The 18,239-nt window shown below is 54.7% G+C and overlaps 1 protein-coding gene across 2 annotated transcripts in view; it reads left to right on the top strand.

Annotated features, from left to right (window-relative positions):
• ZNF362 (zinc finger protein 362) overlaps nucleotides 1-17,035 on the top strand; it is a 34,109-nt gene extending 17,074 nt beyond the window's left edge. For both annotated transcript variants that reach the window (XM_036448473.2, XM_045584892.1), the window contains exons 3-9: nucleotides 2,133-2,196; nucleotides 2,347-2,593; nucleotides 6,301-6,622; nucleotides 7,958-8,182; nucleotides 13,967-14,045; nucleotides 14,164-14,322; nucleotides 15,454-17,035. In XM_036448473.2, the coding sequence (XP_036304366.1) occupies nucleotides 2,133-2,196; nucleotides 2,347-2,593; nucleotides 6,301-6,622; nucleotides 7,958-8,182; nucleotides 13,967-14,045; nucleotides 14,164-14,322; nucleotides 15,454-15,570 (1,213 nt within the window). In that variant the 3' untranslated portion in view covers nucleotides 15,571-17,035. The remainder of the gene's footprint in view (nucleotides 1-2,132; nucleotides 2,197-2,346; nucleotides 2,594-6,300; nucleotides 6,623-7,957; nucleotides 8,183-13,966; nucleotides 14,046-14,163; nucleotides 14,323-15,453) is intronic.
• The last annotated feature ends 1,204 nt before the right edge of the window (nucleotides 17,036-18,239 follow it).

Genomic DNA, 18,239 nt, shown 5'->3' with positions numbered 1-18,239 from the left:
CCCAGAACTGTCTCAGGGACAGCGGGGTGCAGAGGCCAGAGTCCTAGGCCAGGAGTGTTTCACCCCACTTTGCAGACGAGGAAAGCTGGTGCTCAGAGAGCTGATGCCCACCACTGCCACCCAGCGCTCCTTCCTGCTCCCCCATCCCTGTGGCCTGCAGCCAGGTGCTCCCTCAGAGTGCCCTGGTGTCTTCCTCTGTGCAATGGGGGTGAACCCTCTTCCCTGCTCCCCGGGGCTCTGAGGAGCATGCCAGTGGGTTCAGAAGAGCTTTGCCAGCTGTCCGCAGCGCTAGATAGTTGTGTGGGGTTGTCTTTAAGATAATTCCGATTATTATGCCTCCATTTATTTATTCACTGGCATGCAGCTCACTTTATTAATAGCCTCGGGGCCGGAACAGCTAAGGGACCGATGGGCTGGACCTCAGAGCCAGGCGGTGTAGAGGGGAATCTGAGCTCTCTACTTCCTTGCTGTGTGACCTTGACCAAGTCATCCCACCTTTTTGGACTTCAGTTTCCTCAGCTGTGAAACGCGGGGGATGAGAGCTCCTGCTTTTCAGTGTCAGGGCGCCTGGCCCACGGTAACCACAGCCTCCGAACTGTTGTTACTGTTTTGGGGTCTTTCTGAGAAAGAACTCCCAGGCACCCGGAGCATTCTGGGAGAACGCCAGGCAGGAAGTGCTGCTTGTATGGGGCTTCGAGGGAAGGGCAGCTTGGTGTCTGCAGGAGGTGGGAGCAGGAGAGCGATTAGAGGCAGGGGCTGCCCTGGCCACCCCAGAGGAGGATTCTGATGCCCAGGCTGGCCAGGCTCACCCCCCCCCCCCCCGCCCCCGCCCCAGGCTGGAAGTGAGGTGCCAGGATCTTTGCATACAGGTAGTGAGTTACTGGCATGTGGCTGTTTGCTCCACGGAGACTGGGGTTTACAAAGCAAATGACGAGAGGGACCAACCTGTGCAAATCTGATTTCTGGTCTTGGCTCTGACACCCCAGCCCTGCGGTCCTGAGCAGCTCTCTCCCCTCCTCGCCAGGCCTCAGTTTCTTCACCTATAATTGGGGGTTATAATGCCTTCTTACGTAAAGATCACAAGAGATAACTCACACAAAACATCTTCCTTAAAGAGTTGAGACCAGATTTAACCTTTTGGAGGGTTTTCTCCTGAAACCCCCTGTCTGCAGTTCCAGTTGGGGCTCCTCAGGCCTGTAGGACAGGAAAAGAGGTTGAAGACACTTCCGTTTGGCCTTGCCTGTCAGAATAAACAAGTTCATTTAAGCAGTGATATCAGTTAGGTATTGAGTTAGTAATTTCTGTTAAATAAGAGAAATTGGATAGGAAGCAAGACAATGGAATCCCTCTGCCCAGCATGGTCCCTATCCGTCACTCTTTAGGGCCACGGGGAGACTAAGTCAGCTTTGCAGGCCCATCCCGCACACTTCCTTGGCTGAAAAGGCCTTCTAACCGCACAGGCCTGCCGAGGACCTGGGCGGCGAGGGCCACCAGACAGATAGTCCCTTCTGAAGAGCCTCACCCGCCTCCTGTGCACAGTGACCTGACACATTCTGGTAGGGAAAGGGCTGCCCACGGCCATGCTTGTTTCTTAAAGGTAACTTGCCAGAAAGTCCAATAACCATCTGGGTCCTTGTAAGTCATCCTGCCCAGTTGCCTCTCAGACACTTACATGATGGCTCAGGTGGCCCCTGTGTTGTGATGGGGGCGGCTGCATTAAGAGGGCCACGGGTCACTGGAGCAGGGATGAGGGGTGGCCTGTGCCTCTGCTCTGTGGCCATGGACACAGGTGCCCAGGACTCCTGTTCGCCTTTGAAGGGGGTGGGGAGAAGGCCTTAGTGCAGAATCCATGGGTCCATGGGGTTGGCTCTACCCCATTCCTCCTGGGATGGGGACTGGTCTGCCAGTCTCAGGGAGGGCCTGGGAGCACTCTGGTCTGGATGTGACCTTTGTGCCCACTGAGGGAGACGCTGAATTCCACTCTTCAGCCTGAGACGCGGTTCCCTGGCTCTGGCAGGAGGCCTGCTCGGCTGCGGGTTGAGGGTCCCACGCACTGGCTCCCTCTGACTCGAGCTTGCCCCAAGCTGGTGGGGAGGGCCCTCTTCCCCATAACAGTCGCTCTCTCCCCGCAGGATGGCCGAGCCTCGATTTAACAACCCCTACTTCTGGCCCCCTCCTCCCACCATGCCCAGCCAGGTAAGAGGAGCGCCCCGCTGCGGCCACCCCCCTCTTACTGCTCCGGCGGCGGGGCCAGGGGCCAGGGGCCAGGGGCTTGCAGGCGGGCTGACGGCCCAGGGAAGGGGCCGATCGCCGGTCAAGTCCTTAAGTGCCTCTCCTATCCCGCAGCTGGACAACCTGGTCCTGATTAACAAGATCAAGGAGCAGCTGATGGCGGAGAAGATCCGGCCGCCGCACCTGCCGCCCACGTCGGCCTCGTCGCAGCAGCCGCTGCTCGTGCCGCCGGCGCCCGCCGAGAGCAGCCAGGCGGTCATGTCGCTGCCCAAGCTGCAGCAGGTGCCCGGGCTGCACCCGCAGTCCGTGCCGCAGCCCGACGTGGCGCTGCACGCGCGGCCCGCCACCAGCACGGTCTCAGGTACTGCGGGGGCGGGGCTGGGGGCGGGGCCGGGGCGGGGATCTGTCTGATTGGGGGCGGGGCCGGGGACCTGTTTGACGGGGGCGGGGCCCTGCCTGGTTGGGGGCGGGACCAGGGGCGTGGAACCGCATGGGGGCGGGGGCAGGGCGAGGCTGGAGACCTGTCTGGGTGGGGGCGGGGGCGGGGCCTGTCTGGATTGGGCGTGATCTGTCTAGGGGCGTGGCCTGTGGACGGGACCTATGGTTGGGGGCGGGGTCAGGGGCGTGCGGAGGCGGCCAGCTGCATGAGAGCAGAATGGCTACAGCTACCAGATTTCCTCTGACCCTTTACTGGGAGGAGCTACCCCACTAAATGGACCGGATGAGGGCCCAGCGGGGGCTCATGAGGGCAGCAAAGTCAGTTTCATGAATTTAGGAATCCAGAGAGGAACCCTGACCAGGCCTGGGGCAGGCTGGAGGGGTGGTGGGGGGTGGAGATTTCCTGGGAGGAGCGGACAGGCAGGGAAAGGTTGGCAGTTAACTAGGGAATGGAGCCGCCAGAGGGTACAGCATGTGCAAAGCGAGCATGCGTAGGCGGCCGGGGTAGCACAGTCGGTGGGGAGTGCCGGAAGGTGATGGTGATGATGATCATACTGTGGCAGCTAATTCCAGTTGAGCACCGCTGTATGTTCACTGGTGTCCATTTTATCACTCCCAGCAGGCCTGGGAGGTGGGTACTGTTAGTATTAGGCTGAATACTGGACTGTTTTTGACTTAAAAAATACAGCAGTTTTGTGCATTCACCTTAGTGTCTCCATTGGACAGATGAGGAAACGGAGGCCCAGTTTCACAGTCAGGAGGAGGAGGCAGAGGCCAGCAGTGAGGTCCCATGGCCCATGTGCTCATCCCTGTGCTCATCCTGCTGCTGCTGAGGCTAGAGAGGAGGGGCAGCAGATTCTGAGGGGCCTGTGGGCCGTGCCATGCTGTGGGAGCCTCAGGCAGTGGGGAGCCTTGGGGGGGCGGTGGTTAAGTAAGAGAGGAAACTGCTCAGACTTGGGTTAGAAAGCTGGGTCCGGCTGCAGTGGAAACTGGCTTGGTGGGAGACAAGCATGGAGAGAGATGAAGCAGAGAGAGGCTGGGGGGGCCTGGCAGGGCGGTGGGGGCTGAGAGCCGAGGACCCATCTGAGTTATGTTGAGAGGAATAGTCAGGGCTGGTTGCTGGATTGGATGCAGGGGTGAGGAGTGGGAAGAGGTGAGGGAGACCCCTAGGCACTGCTCGTGAGATGGAACCACAGGAGGAGGGGAGCTCCTGAGCTCAGTCATGGAGAGGGTGCCAGGGGGACACCCTGGTGCAGTGTCACCGGGCGGGGGGTGCCTGGCAGACGGGTTTTCTCTGGTGGCCACTGTGGCTGGGCTCACCCCTGCCCCTCTCCCCTGCTCCCTCCTCCTTTCCGAGACGCCCAAGAACTAGTGGGCCCCGTGAGCCGCCCCCAGGCCCCGGCCATTCTCTGCACATTCTCCCGTTATTATGATTTTATTAAATCTATTTTTTCATTATGAAAGTAATATTAAAAAAGTAATATAAGCATATTAAGGGAAATTTGTTAAAGAGAGAAACTAAGAACAAAAAAATCACTCATAATCCCCTAGCTCCTAACCCAGCAGCTTAGAGAGCCTTTTGGTCTTTCTCCTTCCTTTTTCATCTTTTTGTTTGCTTTTCAGTGTGCATGTGTGTTTTTGCTGAGCTTGTGGTAGGGCTGTACCCATGATTCTGACTTCTTTGCTACTTGCCATTCCATCATAAGCTATATGCACACCTAAACAGCTGATAGCTCAACGGGTATTTCTTTCTTTCCAGATTTAACCCACTGGAATTAACAATTATTCAAAGAGTGTATACACTTTGGGGGGACACCCTAGAATTTAGTGCATTTTTAATTATAAAGATAAACAATATAGAAAGTTTAGAAATTGAAGGCAGACTAAAAGGAGAAAAAGTCTTAGTCCCATTATTGTTAGCATTTCATTGTTTCCTCTATAATTTATTTTTTCCTTTAATCACAGATGTAAAAAATGGAGGAATTCACCAGGTAAAAAAAACTCAAGTAATAAATAAGCCAACAGACCGACTATGAAACTCTCCTTTTACCAATACATTCTTTCTCCCTGGGAAGGGCCACAATTTACACACAGTTTAGTTTGGTGTGTCTCTTCTCACATGCATCCCTGTGCACTCACACACGTATGTTATCTCTGTATAATTCATACATATGTGGTCTGGGTGTTGTGTTCTTAAAATAGAGGGGTTCATACTGTCCGCACATTTCGGCCTTCTCTCTGCGTCACTGGGTGACATCTGTCTTATTGTCATGGCTGCCCCGTCCTCCGTCATGAGGATGGACCCATCTCTACACAATCCCCGCTGAGGACAAGCAGCTCGTGTCCAGTGTGTCCTGCCACCCTTTTGGAGGGAAGGTCCGTGTGGACAGTCTTCGTGTTCGTGTGCAAATACTCCCTTTGGGCGATTTCCAGAAGTGGAATTTCTTGGTCACAAGTCACGTACCTTTAACATTTTAGGGGCTGTTGCCACGCAGTCCTTCATTAAAGGGATACGTGCACACTCCAGCTGCAGGGGTGACCAAACATGCTGTGCTGGTGCTGGCCAGTGTCTCTCCCAGTGCACAGAAAGATTAAAAAAAAGCATAGTTTCACCACATGATGGCATTTTCATCCTTTTGTCTACTTAGACTGTTATTGTAAATGTTTCTGGTCCCCTCGTTTTACTTTATTTTTATTTTTTTTAAATATATTTTTATTGATTTCAGAGAGGAAGGGAGAGAGAGAGGGAAACATCAGCGGTGAGAGAATCATTGATTGGCTGCCTCCTGCCTCCTGCACACCCCCTATGGGGGGTCAAACCCGGGCATGTGCCCTGGACCGGAATCGAACCAAGGACCCTTCAGTCTGCAGGCCAGCGCACCATCAACTGAGCCAAACCAGCCAGGGCTCTGGTCCCTTCATTTTAAAAAGAGTAACTTTTATTATAGAACTAACTAACTAACTAAATAAATAAATAAGTTTGTCAAAGAGTCAGAAAATATAGTTAAACCCAATTTTTTTTTAAAAATTACTTTTAATTCTATCATCCCCATCACATTTTAGTATACTCCTCTTACTTTTCCTATGCATACATATGCCTTTAACATTTATTTGTTTATTTGTTTTGGCCCTGGCTGGGTAGCCCAGTTGGTTAGAGCGTTGTGGGTTTGATCCCCAGTCAAGGCACATACAAGAATCAACCAATGAATGAATTAATAAACGGAACAACAAATCCATCAATAGAGTAAACATTTTTATACAAACATAACCTTTTCAATGGGCAGTAATGTTCGGTAGAGGAGGCTGATCAAACCTCATCGATCCTTCCTTCCCTGATGTTACATATCTCAGGTGCCTCTCATTTCTGCTATTATGATGAACACAGTGAACATCTTAGTGCCTCCGTTTTTCCCTTTGGTTTGAATGAATCCCAAAGTGCCTTCTATCTAACTCCTTTCAGCTCTTAGGGATCTGAGGCATCTTACAGGTGCACAGCGCGTTTAGCTATATGGATATATCTGGATGATAACGCACAGAGGGAGGGGGAGGCTCAGAGAGCGGTGACCTGGCCGAGCCTCACAGCAGGGTGGCCGGGCCCCTCACCCCTGCCCCCGCCCCGCGTCTCCGCAGGCCTCGGGCTCTCCGCCCGCACCCCGGCCGTCAGCACGGCCGAGTCCAGCACGGGCACGGGCACCAGCACCCCGTCCACACCCACCACCACCAGCCAGAGCCGCCTCATCGCCTCGTCCCCCACCCTCATCTCAGGGATCACCAGCCCCCCCCTCCTGGACTCCATCAAGACAATCCAGGGCCACGGCCTGCTGGGCCCCCCCAAGTCCGAGCGAGGCCGCAAGAAGATCAAGGCGGAGAACCCAGGGGGCCCGCCCGTCCTGGTCGTCCCCTACCCCATCCTGGCCTCGGGCGACATCGGCAAGGAGGGCAAGACGTACAGGTGGGGGTCTCGGCGGGGGTGGGGGGGTCTAGGTGGGCTGGGGGCGGAGGCCCTGGCGGAGGGCTGTCCCAGGAGCACAGCCATGGGGGCTGGACAGAGGGACCCCAGGGGCTGAGGGTGGGGCTAAGTTAAGGTGACCAGACATCTATCTTTTGGCAGGTCAGTCTCAACTTTCAACATTGTGTCCTGCGTCCCACGGCGTTTTCAAAAAGTCCCGATTTTTTTAAAACGCCGTGGGACGCCAGACACATTGTTGAAAATCGGGAAGTCTGGCCACCTTAGGCTAAGTCCACACTCTGGGGCCGTGAGTGGGGGCCCCCCGCCAGGGTCATGGGAGTCTGTGTCCAGCTCCCTGCAGCCCCGAACATTAGAATCACCCGGGGTAATTCAAAAAAATGCCAAACCAGGCCTCACTTCCAACAATTCTAATTTATTTTATTTTATCTTTTAAAAATATATTTTATTGATTTTTTACAGAGAGGAAGGGAGGGGGATAGAGAATCAGAAACATCGATGAGAGAAACATCCATCAGCTGCCTCCTGCACACCCCCACTGGGAATGTGCCCGCAACCAAGGTACATGCCCCTGACCGGAATCGAACCTGGGACCTTTCAGTCCGCAGACTGACGCTCTACCACTGAGCCAAACCGGCTTCGGAGGCTATTTTATTTTTTAAAAAAATATATATTTTATTGATTTTTTTTTTACAGAGAGGAAGGGAGAGGGAGAGAGAGAGTCAGAAACATCGATGAGAGAGAATCATCGACCAGCTGCCTCCTGCACACACACACACCCCCTCCCCCCCACTGGGGATGTGCCCGCAACCAAGGTACATGCCCTTGACCGGAATCGAACCCGGGACCGTTCAGTCTGCAGGCTGACGCTCTATCCACTGAGCCAAACTGGTTTCGGCTCAACAACTCTAATTTAATGGGTTTGGGGGTCACGTGGAGAACCAGGGGCCAGTCTTTCTCCGAAGCTCCCGCAGTGATGCTGAGGTGCAGCCGGTTGAGCGCCTCCCCCAGGACTGTGGGGTGTGGCTCTGGGCAAACCGTCCCGGATCCCCAGACCTCTCCTCCCCGGGGTGTGAGCCCGCTGCCCAGGCTGCTGGGCGGGGCCCTCAGTGGGAGAGCTTTCTCCCCCAGGTTGGAGGTTGTCCAGGCCGGAGCCTGCCTCCCACCTCCCCCAGGCGGGCCTGTGCCCCATAGTCTCCTCACAGGAGCGCTCTGCCCCGGGTGCATGGCCCCTGTGGCCCCTGATGGAAGTCTCCCCCGAGCCGCCCCGGCAGGGGTGCGGGCGCCTCCCGGCGTGCGAACCCGCCTCTCGCCCCGCAGGTGTAAGGTGTGCCCGCTGACCTTCTTCACCAAGTCCGAGATGCAGATCCACTCCAAGTCGCACACCGAGGCCAAGCCCCACAAGTGCCCGCACTGCTCCAAGTCCTTCGCCAACGCCTCCTACCTGGCCCAGCACCTGCGCATCCACCTGGGCGTCAAGCCCTACCACTGCTCCTACTGTGACAAGTCCTTCCGCCAGCTCTCCCACCTCCAGCAGCACACCCGGTGAGTGCCAGGACCTTCTCCAGGTGCCCGCTGCCTCCAGGGCCAAGGCCTGGTGTTCGAGGGAGGACTTTTATAACACAGCCTGCCTACGTGGACCTCGCTGGCATCAGCTCACACTCCTACTACACCGTCCTCCCCATCCCTTCTCACCTGCAGGCCTTTGCACACGCTGGGTCCTTTACCTGAAACACCCTCCCCTCCTTTTATTTTATTATATATATACAATATATATAATAAAATATATATATTTATTTATTTATAATATATAATTTATATATAATATATAAATATATTATATATATTTATATATATTATATATATATGTATATGTATGTGTATATATATATATATATATATATATATATATTTGATTTTTTACAGAGAGGAAGGGAGAGAGATAGAGAGCTAGAAACATCGATGAGAGAGAGACATCGACCAGTTGCCTCCTGCACACCCACTTCCGGAGGGAGATGTACCCACAACCAAGGTATATGCCCTTGCTTAGACCGGGATGGAACCTGGGACCCTCGATCCAGGCTGACGCTCTGTCTGAGCCAGACCGGTTTCGGCCACCTTCCCCTCCTTGACCCCATTTCTCTGGCCCTCTCCTGTCCATCTCTCAGTTCAGCTTCCTCCAGGAAGTCCTCCTGGCCCCCCCTGATCTGGTTCCCCAGGCCCTGGGCCTCCCCTTCCCAGCAGGGGGAGGCTGTCTTGTACTCACCTGGCTGTTTGCCCCTCATCCCCGATACCTTGGGAGTTTCTGCAGGCCAGGGCTTGGTCTCCTCCATTTCTACACCCCCAGGGTGTGCCACAAGCATCCAAGCATTCGTGTACTATTTGTGAAATAACCAAAAGGAGCTTTGATAGGGCCCTTGAACAAGTAATGACAGAGCCTCTTCTATAAGCCAGATGTGATTCTAGGTGCTGGGAGTACGGCAGTGAGCAAAACAGGCAGACACCCCTGTCCTCCTGGGCGCACAGCCTAGTCCAGGGTGTGAGAGGGGGATTCTGAGAGAAACGTGCGTTCAGGACGGAAATGTTTTTGCAGGGGAGGGCAGACTTCCAAGAGACTGGCTCACCAAATGAAAGGACCCTGGACATTGAAAGAAACACTCTCTGGCTTTTCGAGATGGCAGCTCCTCTCTTCCAGCCCTTTTCTCCAGGGTGGAGAGAGCGGTAACTGCTGTGTGTTTGCCAGCTTCGGCCTTGCGCCGTCCGTCCAGGATAAAATGGTTTTCTGCCCCAGAGTTGGTATCTCACAGAAAGCGCCAAGGTTTTCTCTGTTTTGGGGACGAATACTAGACAGAGGGACCTTACGTCTTTCTTGGTTTGTGTCCTTATTTATCCGTTTCTCTCCGTTCCCGGGGAGAGAAAGCCTGTCAGGGTGCCGCAGGCTTTCTCGGTCTGTTGCTCGGACGTGGGGCGGGATGTGTAGGCAGGAGGAAGAGACAATGGCAGAACAGCCACAGGACAAGGAGCCAGTCCACCTTCCCCTTTCTCATGCCTCCCCTGCTGTAGCTTCTGCCCCTAAGTGTGCTTCAGCAGTTTCCTGATTTCTAGCACTGCTTTGATTTTTTTTTTTTTAAGGTTTGTCCAGTTTTATGTACAGAGAACTATATATAATCAAGCCCCCTCTGTTTGCATGGTTGTTAAAACTAAAGCATGTGACACTAAGGTTTGAGAGTTCACTTCTGTCAGGAGACTCTGAAGCCCCAGGGTCATAATTTTAGTGTGTGTGTGTGTGTGTGTGTGTGTGTATGTGTGTGTGTGTGTGTGTGTGTGTGTAAGTGTGTGTGTGTATGTGTGTGTATGTGTGTGTAAGTGTGTGTGTGTGTAAGTGTGTGTGTGTGTAAGTGTGTGTGTGTGTGTGTGTGTGTGTATGTGTGTGTAAGTGTGTGTATATATGTGTGTATGTGTGTGTAAGTGTGTGTGTGTGTAAGTGTGTGTGTGTAAGTGTGTGTGTGTGTGTGTGTGTGTGTGTAAGTGTGTGTGTGTGTTTAAGTGTGTGTGTGTGTGTAAGTGTGTGTGTTTCCTTATTATCTAAGACCGGGAACCTAGAACCAGCCATGTCACCCGCCGGGTTGCCTCCGTAACCTGGACCAGGAGGTAGCATCTTTTTGGAGAATCCCCACGTTGGTTGGTTCTCTGGGCCAGCAGGACTGGCTTTTTCTGCCGCCTTAAAGACGCAGCTCCCTGGGACCCGCCGCGGGGCAGAGCCAGTCGGGGTCCTGGGGAGGCCACCTGTGAGGCCAGTCCTCGCTTCTTACTGTCAGCCTGGTCACACCAGTTAAGGGGCAGTTGTCCTTACATGTGGCATTTCTGACATGATCATGGTGACAAATTTGATTCACCCAATGAGGTCCTATTAGGAAGGAGCAGAGATTCTTAAAAAAAAAAAATAAATAAATAAATAAAATATATATATATATTATTGATTTTTTTACAGAGAGGAAGAGAGAGGGATAGAGAGTTAGAAACATCGATGAGAGAGAATCATTGATCAGCTGCCTCTTGCACATTCCCCACCGGGGATGTGCCTGCAACCAAGGTACATGCCTTTGACTGGAATCAAACCCAGGACCTTTCAGTCCGCAGGCCGATGCTCTATTCACTGAGCCAAACCATCTCGGCAGAGCAGAGATTCTTATTGAACCTGCTTACCAGCTGATCAAAGCCAGTTACCTGGATGGTTTTCAGTAGAACTTTTTTACATTTTCCTGACCAATCATTGGTGTATATCTATGTTAAATTTTTATAGTGTTTCCCCTCCAGAATTCCGAAGGGTTCGTTGGAACAAGGCACCTTTTAAGGAATATTTTATTCTCATTTGTACAGATATGACCCCCTAAATTGAGGGTTAGAGAGACATCAGAGCAAAAGAGGGTTTTCTCACATGCCCGCTAGGAAATAACGTTAACTGGAATTAAGTCACATCCGGTGCTGGGCTGGCTCCTGGGCTGCTGATCTCAGGTGGATAGTTCACTTTGCAAAGTCATTTGCTTCTGGATAAAGACTCATGGATCCTGCTGGGCCCCGGGCAGTGTCTGGGCACGGGCATGGCGTCAGCTTGGAAGCCATCCCTGCTGCCCATTCCCTGAAGCAGTGTTTCCCAAAGTGTGGGACGCGTCCCCCCAGGGGTACGGGAAGAGTTTGGTGGGGATATGCACTGCGCCGTGCTTAGCTGCGCCTAATTCTACGTTCTCATGAGTACGAGGGGTACTCAGCGTTACGAAAATTATAGAAGGGGAGCATGTCTGTCAGAAGTTTGGGAAACACTGGCCTGAAGTATAAAGAGCCAGTGTGGCTGACGGGCCTCTCCTGAGGCCGTTGTCCTGTGATGCTTCTTCCAGGCTCAGACTGACCTGCGGTTTGAAGCAGAGGCCTCCCGGCAAGTGTGAGGGGTGATCTGACCGGGGGACGAGACCAAGTCACTCCCGTCTGTTGGGTATAATAGTGAGCAACGTCAGAATGGGGGAGAATGGAGCTCTCTTTTAAGGTCTAATCACGGTCCATTTTTCAGATGGAAAACACAGGCAGTAAGGCCATAGACCCATCTTCAGGGCCTTCCGATTTATCTCATAAAGCACAAATCTTCTTAAGACATCTCTCTGTGGACACTTGTTGTGCAAGTCTCTGTACGTGAGAAATTGTTTATTTCCTCCATCTTAAAAAACATAAATATATATATGTATATATATGTTTATATAATTATAATTATATGGTGAATCTATGTATATAAAAGCCTAAGCAGCCGTTCAACCAGTAGCTATGACACACACTTGACCACCAACGGGCAGATGCTCCACGCCCAGGCATGGAAACATGGAACAGACCGATGAATCTCAGAGGGAAGAGGAGAAGGGGAAGGGCAGGAAGAGATTAACCAAAGATCCTATATGCATACTACAGGCCCGATGCATGGATTCGTGCACCAGCGGGGTCCCTCGGCCTGGCCTGGGGGATCGGACCAAAGCCAGCAGACTGACATCATCCGAGGGGTCCCGGATTGTGAGAAGGCGCAGGCCAGGCTGAGGCACACACTGGTGTATGAATCCGTGCACCAGGCCTCAGTATGTTAATATTAGATGTAATTATAGGGCACGTATAATTACATTCTGTGTGATTACATGTTATCTATGATTATATTACACTAGTATATGACATTACTATTATATTTGTATACATTACATATAATTACAGATATTCATAAGTTAACTCAGGGAGCTTTTCTCTTCATTTGCTTTGCCAATTTTCTCATGCTAGGAACTCCACAGGCTAGCTCTCACTCTAGTATACTGCTGATGAAAAATTTTTATATAGAATTACTCTAGCCGGTTTGGCTCAGTGGAGAGAGCATCGGCCTGTGGACAGAAGGGTCCCAGGTTCAATTCCGGTCAAGGGCACCTGCCTCGGTTGCTGGCTTCTCCCTGGCCCAGGCCCTTGGTTGGGCTCATGCAGGAGGCAACCACTCGATGTGTTTCTCTCACCGATATTTCTCTCTGTCTTTCCCTCTCTCTTCCACTCTCTCTAAAAATCAGTGGAAAAATATCCTCAGGCGAAGACTAAACAAACACACAATATATATAATTTTAAAATACCCAATTACTCGGATCACCCCTCTTTATATAAAACGGGGGAGGAAACCGTTGGTGTCGCCCAGCAGGCTTCTGGGAACTGCCAGAGCCTCCGGGGGTCAAGGACACCTCGGCCGTTTGGTTATTCTGGATTTGAGAAAGGCTGAAGCGGGCCCCTCCACACCCTCCCCTCAGTCCCCCTCATCCCCGCCTGGCTGTGGGGCGGGCACCTGCTGCCCACAGACTCCAACTGAAAATACGGCCCTCGACCTCCAAGTCACCTTCTCAGTCACCCCTCCCCTCGTTCTCACAGCACGCAGTACTTCCCACGTGGGACTGCTGTTTTGCTGCTTGTTTGCACAAGGCGTGGTTTTTGTCTGTTTTGCTCACACAGGTACCTGATGCAGTAACTGTTACACGAATGAGTAATAATGCTCGTGTTTACTGCGTGCCCACTTTGTGCCAGTACCCGAGGCTCAACCCTTTTCATGTATTATCTGTCGTCACCAGGCCCAGAGAGGGCGGGACTGTATTTTATACCCATTTCGCAGATGAGAAAACCGAGGCTCAGTGATTTGCCCAAGGTTTCCCAGGATGAGAACCCAAGAATGAGGGGACAGAAGGGACTCACAGGAAGGACACGGGGGGAGGGCGGGGGGGGGAAGAGGGAGAGGAGTCTGAGCTTTAGGGCCACCCTGTCCTGCATTCTCTCAGTAGTTGGTAGCCATCATGGACACGTGCCTGACATAGGGAGGGCTCGGGAATGGATGTTGGGGCCAATCAGAGGGAGGTGTCTCCTTTTCTGAGGGAAAGAAGCTGTGAGTCTGTGCTCTTCTCAGTGGGTGGCCTGCAGGTGGGCTTTTTAGAAGGGGGGGGGAGGAGGGAGGGCAGGGCCAATGCAGTCAACGCAAGCCCTCCAGGATGAGCTGGAGGTCGGGGCCAGGCCTCCGAGGGGGTACCCCTGGAGGGTTGAGTTCAGCGGGGACTTGGGGAGCAGGGAGGTGTCAGTCATAGACTGGCAGTGGGAGGTCAGAGGAAGGCGAGGGGGTGGCCTCTGAAGACCCCAGCTCTTGCCAGGGGCTCACTCTGGGGAGAGTTTGGGCGTCTGGGAGGCCCAGGAGCCAGAGGCATGGCGGGCCCGGGAAGGCTTGGGGGCTGGAGTGGCCCGGGGTGTCTGCCGGGACTCCCCCTCACTGGCTGCCCCTTGCAGAATCCACACAGGCGACAGACCCTACAAGTGCCCGCACCCTGGCTGCGAAAAGGCTTTCACTCAGCTCTCCAATCTCCAGGTGAGTGGCCCCTGCCTCCTGCCCAGCAGCGGCAGTTGCCGGAAAAGGGAGCAATAAGCAGGGGTGGGTGGGGATGGGCGCGGCCCGCGGCCCCTGACTCCCCCCTGTGCCCCCGCAGTCTCACCAGCGCCAGCACAACAAGGACAAGCCCTACAAGTGTCCCAACTGCTACCGGGCCTACTCGGACTCCGCCTCCCTGCAGATCCACCTGTCCGCCCACGCCATCAAGCACGCCAAGGCCTACTGCTGCAGCATGTGCGGGCGGGCGTACACCTCCGTGAGTGCTGGGCCCGGGCCCTTCCTCCCCCTGGCCTCTGCTTCCTCCTCTCAGGCCCAGAGAGGGGCTCCTGTGAGTGGTGGAACCAGGGCTTCTGTCTCCCAGGCCCAGCTCCCAGCTCCCTGGTGGCCTGTAGGGCTCAGAGGCATGGCTCCCTCCAGGCCCCAGAATACTGCAGGCCGTGGTGCTACTGGTGGTGGTGGTGGTGGTGGTGGTGGTGGTGGTGGTGCTACTGGTGGTGGTGGTGGTGGTGGTGGTGGTGGTGGTATTGGCGGGCTTGGCACCCTGCTCTCCGGAGTCAGGGAGGGAGAACGGCCTTCTCCTCCTGGGGAAGCTGCAACCCCCATCATGGCCACAAGGTGGCAGAGTGACTTTGCCTAGACTAGAGCCACCTCGGGTGTCAGGGAAGCTCTGCACTGCTAGAAGGGTCACTGCATCCAGCCCTCTGTCCCTGGGTTTGAATTTCCCTAAATGAGGGCCTCTCAGAACTCAGAAGAGCGAGTCCAGGTGAGTCACTTGCATGTGTGCGTCTGGCTAATCAAATAATCTGGGTAGCAGACCCCCGTGTCTACCCGCTAGACAGCTCTGAGCCTCAATTTCCTCAGCTGTCAACGGAGGAGGGATAGTTCCTAACTCACAGGGCCGCTGGCCAGCCGGCCGGCCGCTGGCCCTGAGCCGCCTCAGCAACACACAGTGTTTCCTGAGCGCCTGTGCCAGCGCTTGGGACCCGGGATGAACCAGACAGAGGTGGTCTGGGCGGCCAGGGAGGTTCGAGTCCACCGCTGGAGACACATTACGTATGTGACCACACAATAAACATGTCATGACAGGTGCTGGGGCTCGCTCCACGCCGGGTTCCTCAGCCTCGGCCCCTGTGGCTTTGGGGAGGTGCCTTCTGCTGGGCGGGGCTGTCCTGTGCATCTCCAGATGCCCAGCCACAGTCTTGGCCTCTGCCCACTAGCAACGCCCTCCAGACTTCCACAAATGTAAATGCTCTCCCAGAGCTGTGGCTGCTCGCTAGCTGACCCGTTGCCAAGGAGCCCTCCAGTGGCCACTGGTGGGAACTGCAGCCTCTTCTGCCTCTCCCGCCAGCTGTTGGTTTTACGCTCTGCATCTCCTCCCTGCCCACAGGAGACCTACCTGATGAAGCACATGTCCAAACACACGGTGGTGGAGCACCTGGTGAGCCATCACTCGCCCCAGAGGACGGAGTCCCCCGGCATCCCGGTGCGAATCTCCCTCATCTGAGCCGGCCCAGGCTCCGCCCTGCCCACCGGCAGACACGGACCCAGGCAGCACCAGGCCCGACGCCCTCCAGGGCCCTCCAGGAACAGCCGAGCCCTCCACGACCTTCCTGACCTTCCAGAGAGCCGGGCCCAGAAGCCCTGCCCGGTCCAGCTCCGGGGGTGGCCAGGCCAACGGCACGATACCGGACTGTTTGGTGGCATCCAAAGACGATCTCAGAGCACTTTGAACCTCTCTCTGTTGGGTTTTCTTTTCCCCTCCACCCTTCACTTGCTTCACCGTGTGTTTTTTTTTTTTTTTTTTTTTTAGTTTGTTTTGGAAATAACAAAACAAAACAAAAAAGATATTTATTGGCCAAGAAGTTGGTGCTGCTAAGACCGAGAAATTAAGAGTTGGACAGATGGACACAGAGAAGCAGAGGGCAGCGTGGGACCTCCTCTGGCCATGGCCTTAGGTCTTGAGGGAAGGCTCAGGCCTGGGTTTCTGGACTGCAAAGGGGGGAAGGGGGGTGGAGGGAGAGGCTGGTGGGAGGGGCAGGAGGCGGCTGGAGGGAGCCACTCACCCTGGGTGCCCAGCTCGGACCTCGAGCTGCACCCTGAGCATCACTGTGGCAGCCACCAGAACTGCCCAGACTTCAGGAGGCAACACGAGAGGGGCCGGGGGATCCGAAGGACCAATGGGTGCAGTGCTGGGCTGGGCCGGGTGCCAGTCCAGGGAAAATGGGGTGGGGTGGGCTGGGTAAGACCTGGACCCCCCATGCCCTTAAGACCACCCCAGTCTACCTCGGTGCTGGCCAGGAAACCTATTGGCTACCTCTCCCACCATCCCAGACTGTGGGCAGGGGTGTGGGGAGGGCGTGGGCCTGGGGCTAGGACCCCCTCCATCATTTCCTCCGGATGGGACATTACCCAGGGAGGGGTTACTTGTCTTCCCTGCCACGGAGGGGGAACCCCCAGCCCAGGCCCTCAGCCCCTCGGTAGGGAAGGGGTCCTCCGAAAGGAGGGTCCCGGGAGCTGCCCCTGCCCTCAGCCCCCACAGACACCCCCCGATCTGAAAGCCATGCGTGTCCGTGTATATAGGAACCGTGTACAGAGACCGGAGAAGCCCTACTCCAGCCCCCCGGGGGGAAAAAAAAAACTAGACAGAAACTCATCTATATATTCTGTATCTGGAGTTCCATTTTGAATATTAACCGTGTTATTTTTATACACTTTTTAAGCCTTAACTCACCATTGATTTACCAGTTTGACGTCTCCTGGGGTTTCTGTTCCCGCGGGGCCCTCCGCCCCGCCCCCACCCGCCCCTCTGTCTGACTTGCGTCGTCTGATACTCAGTATTGTAGCTTCTGTCCGCATGTTACTCCCCTGTAAATACGCTGTTATACATACTGTTGACGCCCTCGGCTTTTTCTATGGGACCTCCAGGCCACCTTCTTTAGAACTAGTTACCTTATTAAAAAAGAGAAAACCGCCTGCTGGCCTCTCCGTCTGCATCTGGGTGGCAGGGAGGCGAGGGCAGGCGCCCCCGAAGAGGTCTGCGTGACGTTTAAGAAGAGGGGTGGGGAGGAAAACCAGTCGGATGTGGGGGGAAACCCTGAAGGAGGCGAGGAGACACGGAGGAACGCTAGGCCCCTGCGCCCTGTATCGCGCTGTCGTGAAGAATAAACGTGCCTGCGCCCGGGTGGCGGTGTGCGGTGTGCGGCGTGCTCTGTGCCAGGGCGGGGCTGGGGGGCACCGTGCCACTGCTCCTCTCCCCTCCCCGCGCCCCCAGGCTCAGAGGGAAATGGTGATTACCTCACAAGCCCCTATTGGTATGCCCAGATTTCAAGATCCCCAAGGACCACCAGGGAGCTGAGTCCGATGCAAAAGCAAGAGAGCCTTTATTCAAACTCGAGCCTGGGCTCCCTGCCTCTGCCGACGCAGCGGCAGGATGCAGAGAGCCCGAGCCCGGGAAGTGTGGGCCTTTTATCGGGTTTAGGGTTGGGCGGTGCTCGGACCACTGCGTTGGCTGGTTCCGATTGGTGGGGTGAGGCCAGGGTCCAGTTACGCTGGGTTACTTCCCTCTGTATTTCTATTGGCCGATTTAAGGCTGGGTTGGGTAATGGATACATTTTACACAAGATGGAAGACACAGTAAACAACGGAGTCAGTCCTGCTCTGCCCTTGAAAGAAGGCCTACGTGCTGGGAAGGGGCCATGAGACCGTATCTCAAGGCCTGGACTGATGTCAGCACGGATAACTAGAGTCCACGGCCTCTCTGGAAGCATGCTCCAGCATTCTCGCTCTCTAACACTATGAAGTGGGCAGCAAGCCATGAGAGGTATTTTGCCGAGGGCCCTGCTGCCATAGAGGGACGTCGATTCAGCCCAGGTTTGTCCAGTTCTGGGGCCTTCTCAGACGCGCAGAGTCCGCCCGTGAGGGTCCCCGCAGCTCTCCCAGAGGGGCAGCTGTGTCTGGTGACCCCACCCCTCTCTGGGGGACCCTCAGGGGTGCCCGCATCTGCGGGAGCTGTTCCAGTGACTGAGGGGATCGAGAGGCCCCCTTCACATGAGTTGGGCCACGGAGGACAGTGTTCTGGTTGCCCAGGAGGGAAATGCAGGAATGAATCCCTCCAAAGTGTATCAAGGCAGGCCCTGGGCCAGGCCTGACGGGAGAGACAGGGTGACTTGGACA

The sequence above is a fragment of the Pipistrellus kuhlii genome, unplaced genomic scaffold (genome assembly GCF_014108245.1).
Source record: "Pipistrellus kuhlii isolate mPipKuh1 unplaced genomic scaffold, mPipKuh1.p scaffold_m20_p_2, whole genome shotgun sequence".
NCBI classification, from domain to species: domain Eukaryota; kingdom Metazoa; phylum Chordata; class Mammalia; order Chiroptera; family Vespertilionidae; genus Pipistrellus; species Pipistrellus kuhlii.
The sequence above is the reverse complement of the archived record's forward strand: the minus strand, read 5'-3'. Positions and strand labels throughout refer to the sequence as shown.